General features: G+C 48.8%; 1 protein-coding gene across 8 annotated transcripts in view; it reads left to right on the top strand.

Moving 5' to 3' along the window:
* The window catches only part of PTPN3 (protein tyrosine phosphatase non-receptor type 3), a 2,254,194-nt gene that overhangs the window by 752,716 nt on the left and 1,487,115 nt on the right, over positions 1–14,363 (top strand). For 7 of the 8 annotated variants that reach the window (XM_069620560.1, XM_069620561.1, XM_069620557.1 and 4 more), the window contains one exon: positions 9,626–9,746. In XM_069620560.1, coding sequence (XP_069476661.1) covers positions 9,626–9,746 — 121 coding nt within the window. The remainder of the gene's footprint in view (positions 1–9,625; positions 9,747–14,363) is intronic. The other variant, XM_069620564.1, reaches the window with a different exon arrangement.

Below are 14,363 nucleotides of genomic sequence, written 5' to 3'. Positions count from 1 at the left end.
GCTATCAGTGGCATCCATTGTTCCTGCTTATTATTTACCCACAAAGGTCCACTGATATTTTCAAATCTGTGACCAGCCGAGCAGTGGCATAGGAAGGATCTCCAAAAATATTACTGCCCAATCTCAAGAAGAATTTTAAGGGGAAAAGAACATATTTTAATAAGCATCAAGTATCCATATTGGCAAAGCTAATTACTTGTTTACTCCCTGAACAATCATTTGATTTCATGTAGGGAGTCAAATCTTAGCATTGCCCTGCTTGTAACCATGACATAGGAATTGAAATGACAGGGTACATAATACAGGCTGTAGTTTTGCCGACCTTTGCTAACCACAGCCTAGATAAAATTCAACAAAGGCCTTACTGAGGTTTTGTATGTAGACGCAGTGAAGAAAATAAATATATATGCTTTTTAAGTTCGTAGCAGTAATGCTCAGAGGTACAACAGATTGAGTGCCTTCTTCTGTTTCGAGGGACCTCTCTTCTGCAATTCACTGTTATAAGTTACACAAGACACATGGGGATGCTAGAAGCTATAACCTTAGAACACATGTTGTCTATCCTTTAGCAAGAAAATACATTTCCTTCACTGTAGAGTACTGCCAAAACGTTTGACTTGGTTTTTTAAAGTTGCTGATTGGTTCTCCACCCTCAAGGAGTGTTCTTCTGTGCCCTTCCCTCCCCTGCCCCCCGTTCACCTCCACGGCTCCTGTGCAAGCCTCCAATATTAGTAGACAGGGCTGTAAAAAGTGAGGGATTGCAGCAGTAAAACATTCACTGGCAAATTTTTATGCCCACAATGCACTGCAAGCAAAACATATTTGATGCCTCACCATGATACTAATGGCAGTTTAAGAACTTGCCACAAACCTCCATGCATGGAAATATTTTGCAGTGCATACAAGATTGTTTGCAACATACCCCACCCTGATGTTTTTGGGAAGGGTTATACAAATGCTCATTGAAAACGTTTGTGTAGCAGAGTGTTACCATATAATTTAAGGTGGATGCCCAATGGAACTCCGAACACCTGGAAAGGGTACAGATTGTGTGAAAAGTATTCTACCTGTCCAAATATCCGTTGCATAACTACTATGTACGAGTAATGCTAGACATAGTCCATACCCATTATCCCTTACATGCTAAGCACATTTTATTGCAAAGTTGCTCTCCACTTATAGGGTAATGTTAGCAATGCAAAAGTATGACACTTACCTACTCAAAATCCTTACAGGTCAAATGAAAATGGGAGTTTTATAATGTGTCATTTTATGGGTACTGCTTCAAAGCGCTTGTGTGACATATATGTCCATAAACAGGAAGTATTGGATAAGGTTACCGTTCCAAATAGTCTGCTTATTTACAATCGGTATCCAATATTTGAGCTGACAGTTGGGTTACATGGCATGGGAGAAGCTTTTGCTTAGGCACCATGAGTGACAGAATTCTGGTGCTTGAACGTTATTCATATTAAAACAAACATTAAACAAGCATATGTTTGGTAAACCTTCGCAAAGCCAAGGCAGACACAGTCAAGGTTGTCTGGTAATCTCTAAATGTATAACATATAAAATAAAGACCGGCTGCTAGAATTCACTAATGCAGGAGACCACGTAACATTAGGAGAAAATTATTCAAAGAGAAAATATATTCAATTTGCTCTCTTCGATTACAATCGATTGATTATTTATCAATATGCAAAAAAATACTGTTCACAGTTAAGACTACAATTAATTATTCATGATAAAACTAGCAATAAATACCTAAATATAGAAATATTTGAAACATACACATAAACTACAATTCATGTCAATCATTACTTCACAGACAAAAAAACAGAATGAATACACTATTCCAACTATAAGCGTTCTACTCTTGCGTCCCGTCCCCTTTCCTCCATTTTGCATGGGCGTCCCTCGCTAGGGACGGGAGACGGAACCTTTTTCACACGAAGAACCTTCTTCCCCTTTAAATTTAGAGGTGCGGCCCTGGAAGCATGTACTCCCCTGACTCCACTCACCGGCGCCACTCCTCAGTCCCCTTTTCCACGTCAACGGGAACAGACCGATTTCACCAGCTGTCCTGGGTTTGGCTTCAACCATGTAATACCATGCGCTCCCCCCGGATACCTTCTTCTATCTTGTTTGTCTTCTTTTTGTCAATCAGGTACTTGGTTCTCCAGCGCCATGCTCCTCCCTGGTGCATCTCGACTTCAGCGGGCTTCAGCATGTGTCCAGCCTGTGAGGGGCTCTTCCCTACATCTGACCCCCACGCTCTTTACCTCTGCTGCCTTGGCCCCGACCACGGCTGGAAAGGTTGCACCGTGTGCAACGCACTTACTCCACGTGCATTGTAGAACAGGCTAGCTCAGGGGAGGGAGCTCTTCGAAAGGTCGCCTCCAGAGGATCTTAAGGTCTTCGTCAGACAGAGATCGAGGCCCAAGGGAGGGCCGCTGTTTTCCATCGCACCCCGTAAGGGCGACTCCTTTCCAAGGAAACACCCGAACGAGAGGAACCTTTCTGGTTCTCGCACCAACACACGTACAGTCTAGTCCAGCTACCGGCCTCATGGCCGAGGGGGTCATCAGATCCTTCCGGGCACAGTGCTGAGGGACCGCAAGGTTCTTTTACCGGGTGTACACCCGAGGGGCAATGCCCTAGTCCCGGCCTAATGTCCAAGAGGGCGCCTGCATGCAGCACTACCGGCGATACTGCTGAGGGCAATACGCCTTCCAGGCCCCCGACTGAGGTGCAGGGTAGGTCGCATACTCCACCGCCAAGAGTCTTGGAGGAGGCCGGGCCCAGGGAGCCAAGCACCACGACTTCGGCACGTAGCACAGAGGTCGACAAAATGGCAGCCGTGCCAGATAACATGGCCGCTCATCCGATGCCACTCCTAGGAACAGGGCAGGTGGGAGAACGAGTTTCAAGGTGGGACTGGTGTTAACCAGGTACGTGGCCTACAGTTTTTTCATCAGAAGCGCAGGCAGGTTTCCCGTGCAACCGAGGCAGAGTGCGCTCCGGCCCGAGCAGCCACCAGCCATTCCGTCAATATCACCTGCCACCTCTTCAGCCTCCGGAAACAGGTTCTTGGAAAGGTTCCTAGCGCTGATGCGAACTCCACAGATGGGGGCCATCCTTCGGGATGCTATCAAGGACATGCTCTCTCCAGTCACTTCACTGGCAGCAATGTCATTCCTCCTATGGCTCTGGTGCCGCAGGCGTACAGTGCAGCCCCTGCTGCCCCAGCTGGCTCCTTCGATTCCGGCTCCCCTACCTCCCACAGTACAGGCGGTTCTGCACCAGCCTCCGCAACAGCCACCGGCTCCAGTTCCTACACCGCAGCACACGGTGGCCAGTACTCCTCCACCCGCCCCGGACCAACCGGACACCCTGGTGGACACAGATGAGGAGGAGGACCCAGACTCGCCATCGTCAGCCAAGGCCTTGCACGAACGACTTGCAGGTTTGGCGGAATATTTGGGGCTTCCTCAACCGGAGGTCGAACAGCCAGAGGAAGGGGTTTTGGGCAGAAGTCCTCACTCTACGTGCCCCTACTAGAACAGAGATCCCGATGCAGAAGGACGTTGTTGCTTTGGCCAAGAAGGGGTGGCTCCAGCCACAATCAGCCCAGCTTGTCAATTGGCGCCTCGGCGTCAAATATAGGCAGATGGAGGGGGATCCACTCATACAGTCGGCCCATCCTCAAACACACTCTTTGGTGATTGCTGCAGCATCGCTCTACTCGAAGCCTCAGTCATCCTCGGCACTGCTAGGCAAGGAGGAGAAGATCTTAGAGGCATACGGGAAGAAGCTGTACACCAATGCCTCCCTGCACCTGCGTCAATCCATCGCCAATACCATGCTGGCAACGGCTAACAAAAGGCTTTGGCGGGAAATAGCCTACTTCCTTCCAGAGCTTCCGGTGCAGAGCCAAGCACTTTTCAAGGCGGGGCTAGCAGAGGCCAAACTGGTAGCGCAGGACATCATGGAGTCCACAGTGGCCCACATCGATACCTCTGGTCGGGCCATATGCATTGCCACAGACATGAGAAGGACTGCCTGGCTTCGGGCTACTAAGTTTAACCCTGACGTCCAGGAACGCATATTGGACCTTCCCTTCGAGGGTAGTGACCTCTTTCACTCTACCATTGATGAAGAATTATATAAAAAGAGCCGCTCGTAAACTGCCAAGTCTTTATCCTAACGAAGGCCACACCCAAGACGTGTACACCCAGTCGCATCAATGCTCCGATAAGGGGCAGGCGTTCGGCGGGTTCCAGGGCTTCCAGGAACGGAGGTCAAGGCAGACTGACCGCTCTCCGAGTCAGCACCGGCACAAACAACAAAAGGAGGGGGGGGGGGCAAGGGCTTTTTGCAGTTCCCCTCCTCCACAGCAGCCTCGGAGGGAAAGAAAGAAGAAAGCATGACACGTCCCTTCGGATCCACGTGTCTCCGGTGGGGGGCAGGCTTGCCTTTCATGTGCATTTTTGGCGCCAGAAGTTTTCAGACCCCTGGATCCTCTCTGTAGTGTCCTCGGGGTACTGCCTACCGGTCCCTACCTCCTCCCATCCATTCCCACAGATTGGGATGGCAACTCTGTTGGCAGAATTTCAGTCGCTCATTGAGAGCCAGGCAGAAGTCCCAGCCTCCCAGAGAGGGTTGGGCTCCTATTCCAGAATTTTCGCCATACAAAAGAACCAGGCTGGCCTGAGAGTTGTGTTGGACCTATCCACCCTCAACCTCTCCCTCCCTCTTAACAAATTCAAGATGGTTACGCCAGCACTCATTACGGAGATAGACTGGGGAGACTGGATGTGCTCCATGGATCTGAAGGACGCTCATCTACACATCCCGATTTGGCAACCACATCGCTCCTTCCTGTGCTTCAGGATCATGGGCTTCCATTTCCAGTAAAAGGTGCTACCCTTTGGCCCCAACTCAGCCCCCAGGGTATTTACCAGGCTCATGAATGCAATGGCAGCCCTCCTCAGGGCCACCACGTCTAAACGTACTTGGACGACTGGCTCGTTAGGGCGAGATGTCCAGAGGCGGTTATCCACACTTCTTCCGCACTAATGAACACACTCCACGACCTGGGGTTTACAATCAACCTCAAGAAGTCTCAGCTGCAGCCTACACAGGGTCTGAGCTTCCAGGGCCTTATCTGGGACACAAGCTATGTGAGGGTCTTTTCCTCGGAGGACAAGGTCACAGCCATCAAGAGAGCCACTACTCACTTCCTTACCAGAGCAGTGACCTCGGCCTGGTGGTACCAGCACTTATTAGGTATCATGGCAGCGGTCCTACTGGCCGTGCCCCACACAAGACTCGGGATGAGGAGATTACAACTGCACTTCGCAGCCTTATGGAATCGGGAGAAGGGCTCCGAAGCAGAGCTGGTCAGCATCCCTCCTCTTGGACCTCACATGGTGGTCCAGGGACTACAACCTGCGGACGGAGAAGCCCTTCCGGCAGCCGGCCCTGCAGGTCACCATTACTATGGACTCCTCCCTGGAAGGCTGGGGAGCCACTCTGGACACCCACAGTGTCCATGGAGTCTGGACCCTGCAGGAGAAGGAGTCTCATATCAACTGGCTGGAGCTCAAGGCCATCTGGCTAGCTCTCAAAGTTTTCCTTCCGCTCAGCTTAAAGGTCAGCATGTGGGAATGGGTCCTGGAGAACATCATCTACCTCATAGCCGGCCACCTTCCGGGGGAGTCCAACTTGGAGGCGGACAGGCTCAGCAGACTAGGAGTGGACAATTTAGAGTGGCAATTGAACAACCAGGTGCTTCTGGAGATCTTCAGCAAATGGGGGCATTCTCAAGTGGATCTGTTTGCCTCCTGGGACAACAGGAAGTGCCAACCGTTTGTGCCCTGGCAGGGGCCGGGCCCCGGCTCCCCGGGCGACACATTCCAGATACAGTGGGAAGGCATGACAGTGTATGCCTTTCCTCCCACGCCCCTGGTCCACAGGGTGATCGGCAAGATAAAGGAATCTTGTCGCCTCAGCATCATTCTGATAGCTCCATGGTGGCCGGCGAGACCATGGTTTTCTGAACTTCTCAGCCTCATGGACAGACCACCCATTCACCTTCTGATGGGGCCAGCTCATCTTCTGGCCCAGCAGGGGGGCAGGGTCATCCACCCCGCCCCACAGAAGGTAGCCCTTGCAGCGTGGTTCCTGAGCAGGTCACGCTCAAGCATCTGAGCCTGTCACAGGCTAACCTGGAAATCATTCAGGGCGCCAGGAGCAAGGCTACCAGGACCCCACTACAAGAGTAAATAGACTAGGTTCTGTCATTGGCCGGACTCTAAGGAGATTGACCCCCCTTCTGTGCACGCTGGATGATGTGCTCTCCTTCTCGGCACACCTTGCACAGCCATAAGGGCCTACAGAAACTCAGAGGAGGAGGAGGAGGTCTTCTCCTCTTCCAACCCGATACTCAAGAGACATTTGGCGGGCCTGGCCAGGCTCTAATCGCCCATCAAGAAGCCACACCCCGTGTGGGACCTCAGTGTGGTGTTGGGCGCCTTGGTGCACAAGCCCTTCGAGCCAATGGCATCCGCGGAGATCAGGCTGGTCACCATTAAAACAGCTTTGTTAGTGGGCCTCACCTCTGCTCACAGAGTCTGCGAGATCCAGGCTCTGGTGGCCTCAGAACCCTATACCACTTTTCACAAGGATAAGGTGGTCCTGCGGACACACCCTGCGTTCCTACCTAAAGTATCCTCCGCTTTACATCTAAACGGGGGAATAATCTTGCATACGTTTTTTGCTGACCCCAAGGACGAGGCTCAGAGAGTCTTGCACTGTCTGGATATCAGACACGCTCTGAAATTCTATCTGGACAGGATCAAGGGCTTCCGCAAGTCGGATGCATGGTTTGTCACCTTTGGGGGATCCAGGCCCGGCTATCAGGCATTCAAGGCCTCTATTGCACGGTGGATGGTTTCGGCCATCAAGTAGGCCTATGAGGGGCAGCACAAGCCGCTGCCGGCTAACATGCACGCCCACGCTGTCAGAGCCATGGCCATTGCATTCCAACGGCAGGTCATCAGCAGGGCGGCACCTGGGCCACGCCTTTGGTTTCTGTAATCATTACTGTTTGGACGCCGGCTCTGAGTCAAAGTGGCCTTTGGACAGGCGGTTCTAAGGAACCTGTTTGCTTAGGTAGGGTCTCCTCTCCACCCTGGGACTACATTCAGTTGTAATCGCCCATGCACTATGGAGGAAAGGGGACGTAAGAATAATTAATAGTTACTCACTGTAGTAACGAACGTACTCTTGGTCCATAGTCCCCTTTCCTCCATACGTCGCACCATCCTCCCCCCTAATAATACTGGTGTCATTAGGCAATGTTGAATATTGTCGACGAGTCAATGGGGACTGAGGAGTGGCGCCGGTGGGCGGAGTCAGGGATGCGCTTCCAGGGCCGCGCCTCAAATTTAATGGGGGAAGAAGGTTTTTCTGGGGAAAAAGGTGCCGTCTCCCGTCCCTAACGAGGGACACCCTTGCAGTATGGAGGAAAGGGGTCCATGGACTAAGAGTACGTTAGTCACTATGGTAACTATTATTTTTGTGCAAAACAGCCAGTCTAATCTCTAGCTAAAACAAAGTACATAAGTGCCAATCTATAATTTCTACAGCCTTTAAATTAAGACTAATTGCTACTCTTGCTAGCCAACATGTTGCGTTCCTATCCACACACATTGAGTAGATTATAGGAACTTCTTCAAGGGGATTTTCTTTTGGCTTCTGTGTCATTGTGATGAACACAACTTCAAAAAGGAAGTAGTTGGCTCCTCAATATACCAGCGGTATCCTGTATTGTGAAATACATAAGAGCAACTATTACTTAAGAGTAATTCTTTGTCATATCTAAATGTAGCCTGGTTCTGAAGGTAGAAACATGATGTACAAGAGAAGAAGTGTCAAGTATAGGAGTCCTGGGTGGGGAGGGAAAGTTATTTGGTTAATGTGTGCAGGTATATCTTCGATCTTCTGTTCATGGAGCCACGTTGTTTTTTATACTAGTTTTTAAACTCTTGAGGATGTATTCTATTTTTAGGGTTTTTAGGTTTTTACGGTCACCCTTGCATAGTAGGGTAATGTGAATAGGCTAGCCCAGAATATCAAAACTATTTAATAAAATGTATCTTTATTAACAGAAAACAAATGTCAGGTAACTGCTGTGGATTGTCTTATTCATTCTTGAGAAGTTGGGAATTGTCTGTGTGCGCTGCTAAACCTCTTCTAAGCGGCACCCAGAAGGAAGCTGGACAAGCGCACGGCTTAGAGGGTACATTGGACTGGCATCTATTATCACAGCTCTTAAAAGTAGGAGAAATCTGCCCTAAACATAACCACTGATAACAAGTGCGGTTCCATTTCATGTCCTATTAAAGCTATGTAGTCTGACATATTTTAAATGTGTAACGTTGGTGTCAACCGCAAGTCTTTCATAAGAACATTTTACATTTCTCCCAGGCCTCAGATCCCTAGATGGAAAAGACCTATTTTACAATTTCTAAATGGACACATGAAAAGCTCACACTACTTTACAAAGAGAAACAAAACACACAACTACATGTCACTATATTGGGGTTTGCCTTTGGTAGCCAGCGACTGTTACTGCGTAGGGATGATGTTTTGTTACAGCAAGTAGGAGTGGTATTCTGAGGTAACTAGGTGCAGTACTAATTGGAGAGTCTTGAATTTTCATTGGAATTACTTTTAGCTAAAGATTGAGTGACTAGTTGAAATGGTAAAGTACAGAAACGGAAACGGTTCCAACCACAGTTCTCTTAATAAATAAAGACCCTGCTTTAGCTCTTAATGTCCTTACCTAGTCAGCTACCTCAGTCCTAAGTACATAGACTGTACCCAGACTGTGTTCAGTTTTTTAATAGGACTGCTGAATGCTTATTGGCCATTGTTACCCGTCTTTACACATTTTCTTCCATGTTTTTCCAAGTGTTTCATTCTACAGTCCAATTCCTAAAGTAAGCTGCATCACAGTAGTGAAGTACCTCATTACCTTCAGAGAGCAACCTAAAGTACTCCTTTCACTTCAAATTTATGACCACACTCGGATAAACCGTCATAATAAGATGATGAATGACCAGTAAGCCACAAAAGGTTATACCGTTTGGGTATTTTATGGTTAGGAAAATGGCTGTACAAGTGTAGATTTTAACATTTATTGGTGCACTGCTTGGTACGGTAATCAGAAAATTACACTTTTCAGAATCTGCCCACCAGAGCAGGCCTTGGATGACCATGGTTTGCCCAAGAAATTGACCGCAGTCTAATTGAAGGGTTGAATGCTGTAACTGTCGAAGTAATCAGTTTTGTCCCATGTGTTTGTACCTCTATGATGGAATTGTTGACCAGAAATGAAAGCAAACAGACAATATTACATCATGATGAATCTGTGCATGAAGTCCAAGAACACTCTTCTAGAATTTCCTTGATATTGATTACATTAATGAGAAGTCGTTATTTTTTTTTCCATTTGCAGAACACACCTATTTAAGCTTATAGGATACATGTATACATGCCAAAACTAGTCAGAGTAGACTAACAAGCAGAATTGTTTTCTTTTTGTTCCTTTTAATAGCTCAGTTTGGAGACTACATTTCTTCCATACACCACCCAGGATATCTGTCGAATATTAATTTTATACCAGATCAAAATAATGATTTCATAGCCAAAGTGGAATCGCTGCATGAACAGCACAGGTAATTGTATGATTTATGAATGTCTTTTAGATCCATTGTTAAAGCATTTTGTCATGCTTTGCCAGTGTTTGATATCTGAAAGGTTGTCTTTTATCTTCGCTCCATAGAAGATGTGGGTTTCTAGAGTTTTTAGATATGCATAGGTTTGCTCTCAACTGTAGGACCGATTGACATTTACTGATAGTACTTTCTGCCTTTTTCATACACATGGAAAATTGTCTGTCGATCAATGCCCACATTTGACTTATTTTAATTTTATGAAGCTCAAACGTGAAGCATAGTTGGTTGGACCACTGTGCTGAACATTTAAAACATAAATGCAAAACATATAGCCATGGGTACAGTAAATATATAGGTTTCAACTGAAAACACAAGAGTAGCATATTACAATCGCATGATTAGAAACAGGGCAACAACTATATGTTTAGCTTTTTATGATATCTAATGTAATGCTGTAGAACTCTGATTGGGGTTTAGGGAATCCTCCAAGTTTTCTGCAGCATTTGAGAGGGTATGGGGCAGCATTTTGACTATGGACGCCTTCATCTAAAGCTTATTAGCTGCGAGTGCCTGCATGGGAGGCATTTTGGGTCCGGGAGATGCCTTTAAATTCAAAATGTGCTGGCAAGAGCAACCAACCAAGATTTGAGTACAGATATTAGGAGAGTAACTTTTTCCAAATGAAATGACTGATTTGCAGATGTGTATATAAAATGAGGCCAACTTTTAATGCTGGGTTTTCATGCTCAAGTGAGTCATTCCAGAAGGTCAACGTTTGAACTGAAATGGTGACAGGGATACAACATATATATCCAGTTCTCTGTATCAAGAGGGATAGGGAAGTGTTGCAGAGCAACAGCAAATCGATCATGGAGGTGTTCAACTTTATAAACCTGCATTGCCACCTTTCAATCGATGCCCAGAAGGCACCGCTTCAGCACAATGAGTTCTACACGGGACACCCAGGGTACATCTGTGTATAATGAGTGTACCGGTGCGTAAAGATTCCAAACCTTTTGATCCTATCTGCCATTGGCACCATATAGATCCTATTTAATATGCGGATATGAACGACTTGGGCATTTGCACACACCAAGACGTGAACACTTTTGGGATAGAAATCAAGCCCAGTATCAGCCAAGTAATTTCATTCCATTTTCTGTTAATCTGCTAAACTGTGCCTCATGTGAAAAAGCCTCATAATGTATTGTTAAAACACTTCTGCACAACCTGAAAAACACAGTAAGGCCATTACAAGGTCAATGCTTAAACAAAACATTGGATCCAAACAATGAATTTGTCATGAACTTTATAGCATTAGAGACACCACAAATTACATACATTTTATTACAGATGACCTCATATATGTCCCTGATATCTTTTTTTTTTTTTATTGATACAGCTGAAATTAATCAACTTTTCAATTTCATTGGGGGTCATTCCGAGTTGGGTGGTAAGGGAAAAAAGATGCCGGTAAAGGACTACCGGCATCGTTTCCTGTTCCGGCCCATTCTGACCCACCAGACCGTTATTTACGGCACCGTAAAGTACGAGGCCGTAAATAGTGGTTTAGTGGCGCGCGCCCGACACACCATGCCGAAATTAGCGGCATGGCGTAAACCGGAGCTGATCCCAAGTAAAGCGGACATGGAAAAAACGGCCTCCACAAGACCGCAAAGTACCTTACCGCCATGGAGTAAATACCGGCATCGCCGAGAAGGTGTTAAGAACCCTGAGCAGTGTTTCCAAGAGGAACAGGTGCACTCAATCAGCACAGGTGGAGGCAATGGAGTCTGGCACAAAAGGAGCACACCCACACACCAAACCCCCTCCCACACCAAGATGATACCAATTGTAGCAGCATTCCTCGAGCTGGAGGCCCTGCTTGCAAGGCAGCAACTACAACAGCAGCAACAACAACAACCACAACCCCCACCACAGAGGATACACAGGAGGAGAAGGAGGGTGAGACAGGCCCAGCATGCCCTACCGGTGAAGCCACCATTACCACGCCGGCAGCCCCAAATCCCCCGCATCAGAGCCACCCCCTTCAACCTCACACCAGAGCAGATCCACACCCTGTACCGGCTTGACCGGGACACCATTACCACCATAGTGGACCTGATACATGACGATGTAGTGAGCCGCATAGAAATCAGAACTGCCATCCCCCCTCTACTGAAGGTAGTGTCTGTGCTCCACTTCCTTGCCACAGGCACCTATCAGCATACAGTGGGGCACATGCATGGCATTTCACAGCCCATATTTTCCCGGATACTCAACCAAGTGCTGGATTCCCTCCTCAACCACACAAGGGACTACATATCCCTACCCCGGACTCCCCAGGAGATATGACACCAAAGTTGCCTTCCATGCACTGGCAGGCATGCCAAATTGCATAGGTGCCCTCGACTGCACCCACGTTGAATTGGTGGTCCTGCATGCCATGGAGGTGCCGTATCGCAACCGCAAGCAATACCACTCCATCAACGTCCAGATGCTGTGTAATGCCAGTAAAGCCATCACACATTGCAATGCCCGATACCCCGGATCAACTCTTGACTCCTTGGTCCTGCGGAACTCAACACTACCACGCTACATGGAGCGACATGCTGGACGACGTGCCTGGCTGCTTGGTGAGTAACCTGAATGGGCCATGGCAGTGCATTGGGGCTGTGAGTAGGTTGTCTGCATACTCCACCTGGGCTGGAAAGGGGGGGGTAGATGCATACTCCACCTGGGTGGGAAAGGGGGGGAGGATGCATACTCCACCTGGGTGGGAAAGGGGGGGGAGATGCATACTCCACCTGGGTGGGAATGTTCACGCAAGTGCACGATGTGCACCTCACAGCACACTGTGCCCCAAGGCAAGTGACACGGCACATGACCACATAACCACACAATGATGAATTCGAGCCGACGCCTAACACTACATGATTAACAGGAAACCTGGCCAGATACCACAACACATGCACCACTCATCGGCGGCCCTTACACACCGTAGGGGCATCCTGCACCATGCAGTGCAATAGCACCATGTCGCTGACTCCTGCATCTCAACACACAGGACAGTCATCCCTGGGAGTGCATAGAAGTGAGTCTAACAGGGATCCTACAGCGTGTCACTGGTCCTGCACCCCCATAGGATTGCTGCAAGTCACCATGGTAGGGATCCGTGCAGAATGACGAGTATGCTACCAACTACAGCCAACACCCCCTTTCACCAAGTCTCGCGCAAGACATCAATGAATGCAGTCCAACACTGCTGCATGCATATACGATGCACATGCAACAAGACGTGAGTGCACACCATGACCCATCAGGGAGAAGCTACACCCTCCATCATTCCATTGCACATGACACATAGCCGGGCCAGTAATTGGGTGACTGTATCCTGGGACATGTGTGTATGGCCAGTAATCACCTGTGGCCATGTAAGACTAGTACAATTCTCCACCATGAATGCACAAACACTTAGCTTCATTCCACTCTCATGCAGGTGATGCTGGCTACCCTTTGAAGCCGTGGCTCATGACCCCGGTCCGCAGCCCACAGAACAGGCACAAGGAGGACTACAATAGATCCCATACCCGTACACGGGTGGTGATAGCGCAGACCTTCGGCCCATTGAAGGCACGATTTCGTTGCCTCAGCCGGTCGGGTGGGGCACTCATCTACAGCCACGAGAAGGTGTGCAAGATCACCATGGCATGTGTAATGCTGCACAACATGTGCATCCGTCGGACGTGGAACTGCTACCACCAGATGAAGATGATGAGTGGGAGGAGGAAGGAATGGCAGGACAGCATCACGGTGCTGATGCACAAGAGGGACGTTCCGTGCGGCAATTATTGATCGGACAATATTTCTGACTCACAAGTCAGCTGAGGGTGTGAGGATGACAGGACATTGGGCACTGGGTGTGGGGATGCATGTACACCATGCACTGTGAGAAATTAAAAGACACATGCACAATGATCAATGTCCACTCTGTTTTTTAGAGATGATCAACCAGTGTATTGAATAATAATGTAGAAACGTGTACAACAAAACCTCCACCCTCATCCCCCTCCCCCTTTCCCCCCAACTCCCACACACACCCTCACCCCCCAACTCCCACACACACCCCCCTCCGCCCCAACTCCCACACACACCCTCACCCCCCTTCACCTCCCCCCACAACAACCCCACAATAGTCCCATCAGTGCAACATAGGCCACATGTGTGTGGCAGTATGGTCAATGTGCACTCCCAGAGCCAGGGGGATCCATGTCGTGGCGGCGCAATGTACGCAGTGACCGACGGACAGGGCTGGTCTGCATGGAGGAGCTTTGGGAGGGTGGGTACTCCCACTGGGGCTGTGGTCTGGGGGGTGCTGCCTCCAGGGCATCTGCGATCCAGCCCAGCACCTCAGAGCCGGTTTGTGCTCGCAGCGATCACCTCGCCCAGAGCCTGAAGGTCATTGTGCCACTCCAACCTTGATTCGCGGTTGTCCCGAATGAACTCCTCAATCAGGCCCGTGAGGTGCTGGGAGCGCACTGCATCTATGGCCAGTGTGGCCGATGTGCTTGGCAGGCTTGGTATTGAGCCTGCAGCCCTTTCGGGACTTTCTGCAGG

The sequence above is a fragment of the Ambystoma mexicanum genome, chromosome 5q (genome assembly GCF_040938575.1).
Source record: "Ambystoma mexicanum isolate Mex_15411 chromosome 5q, UKY_AmexF1_1, whole genome shotgun sequence".
Lineage (NCBI taxonomy): Eukaryota > Metazoa > Chordata > Amphibia > Caudata > Ambystomatidae > Ambystoma > Ambystoma mexicanum.
The sequence above is the reverse complement of the archived record's forward strand: the minus strand, read 5'-3'. Positions and strand labels throughout refer to the sequence as shown.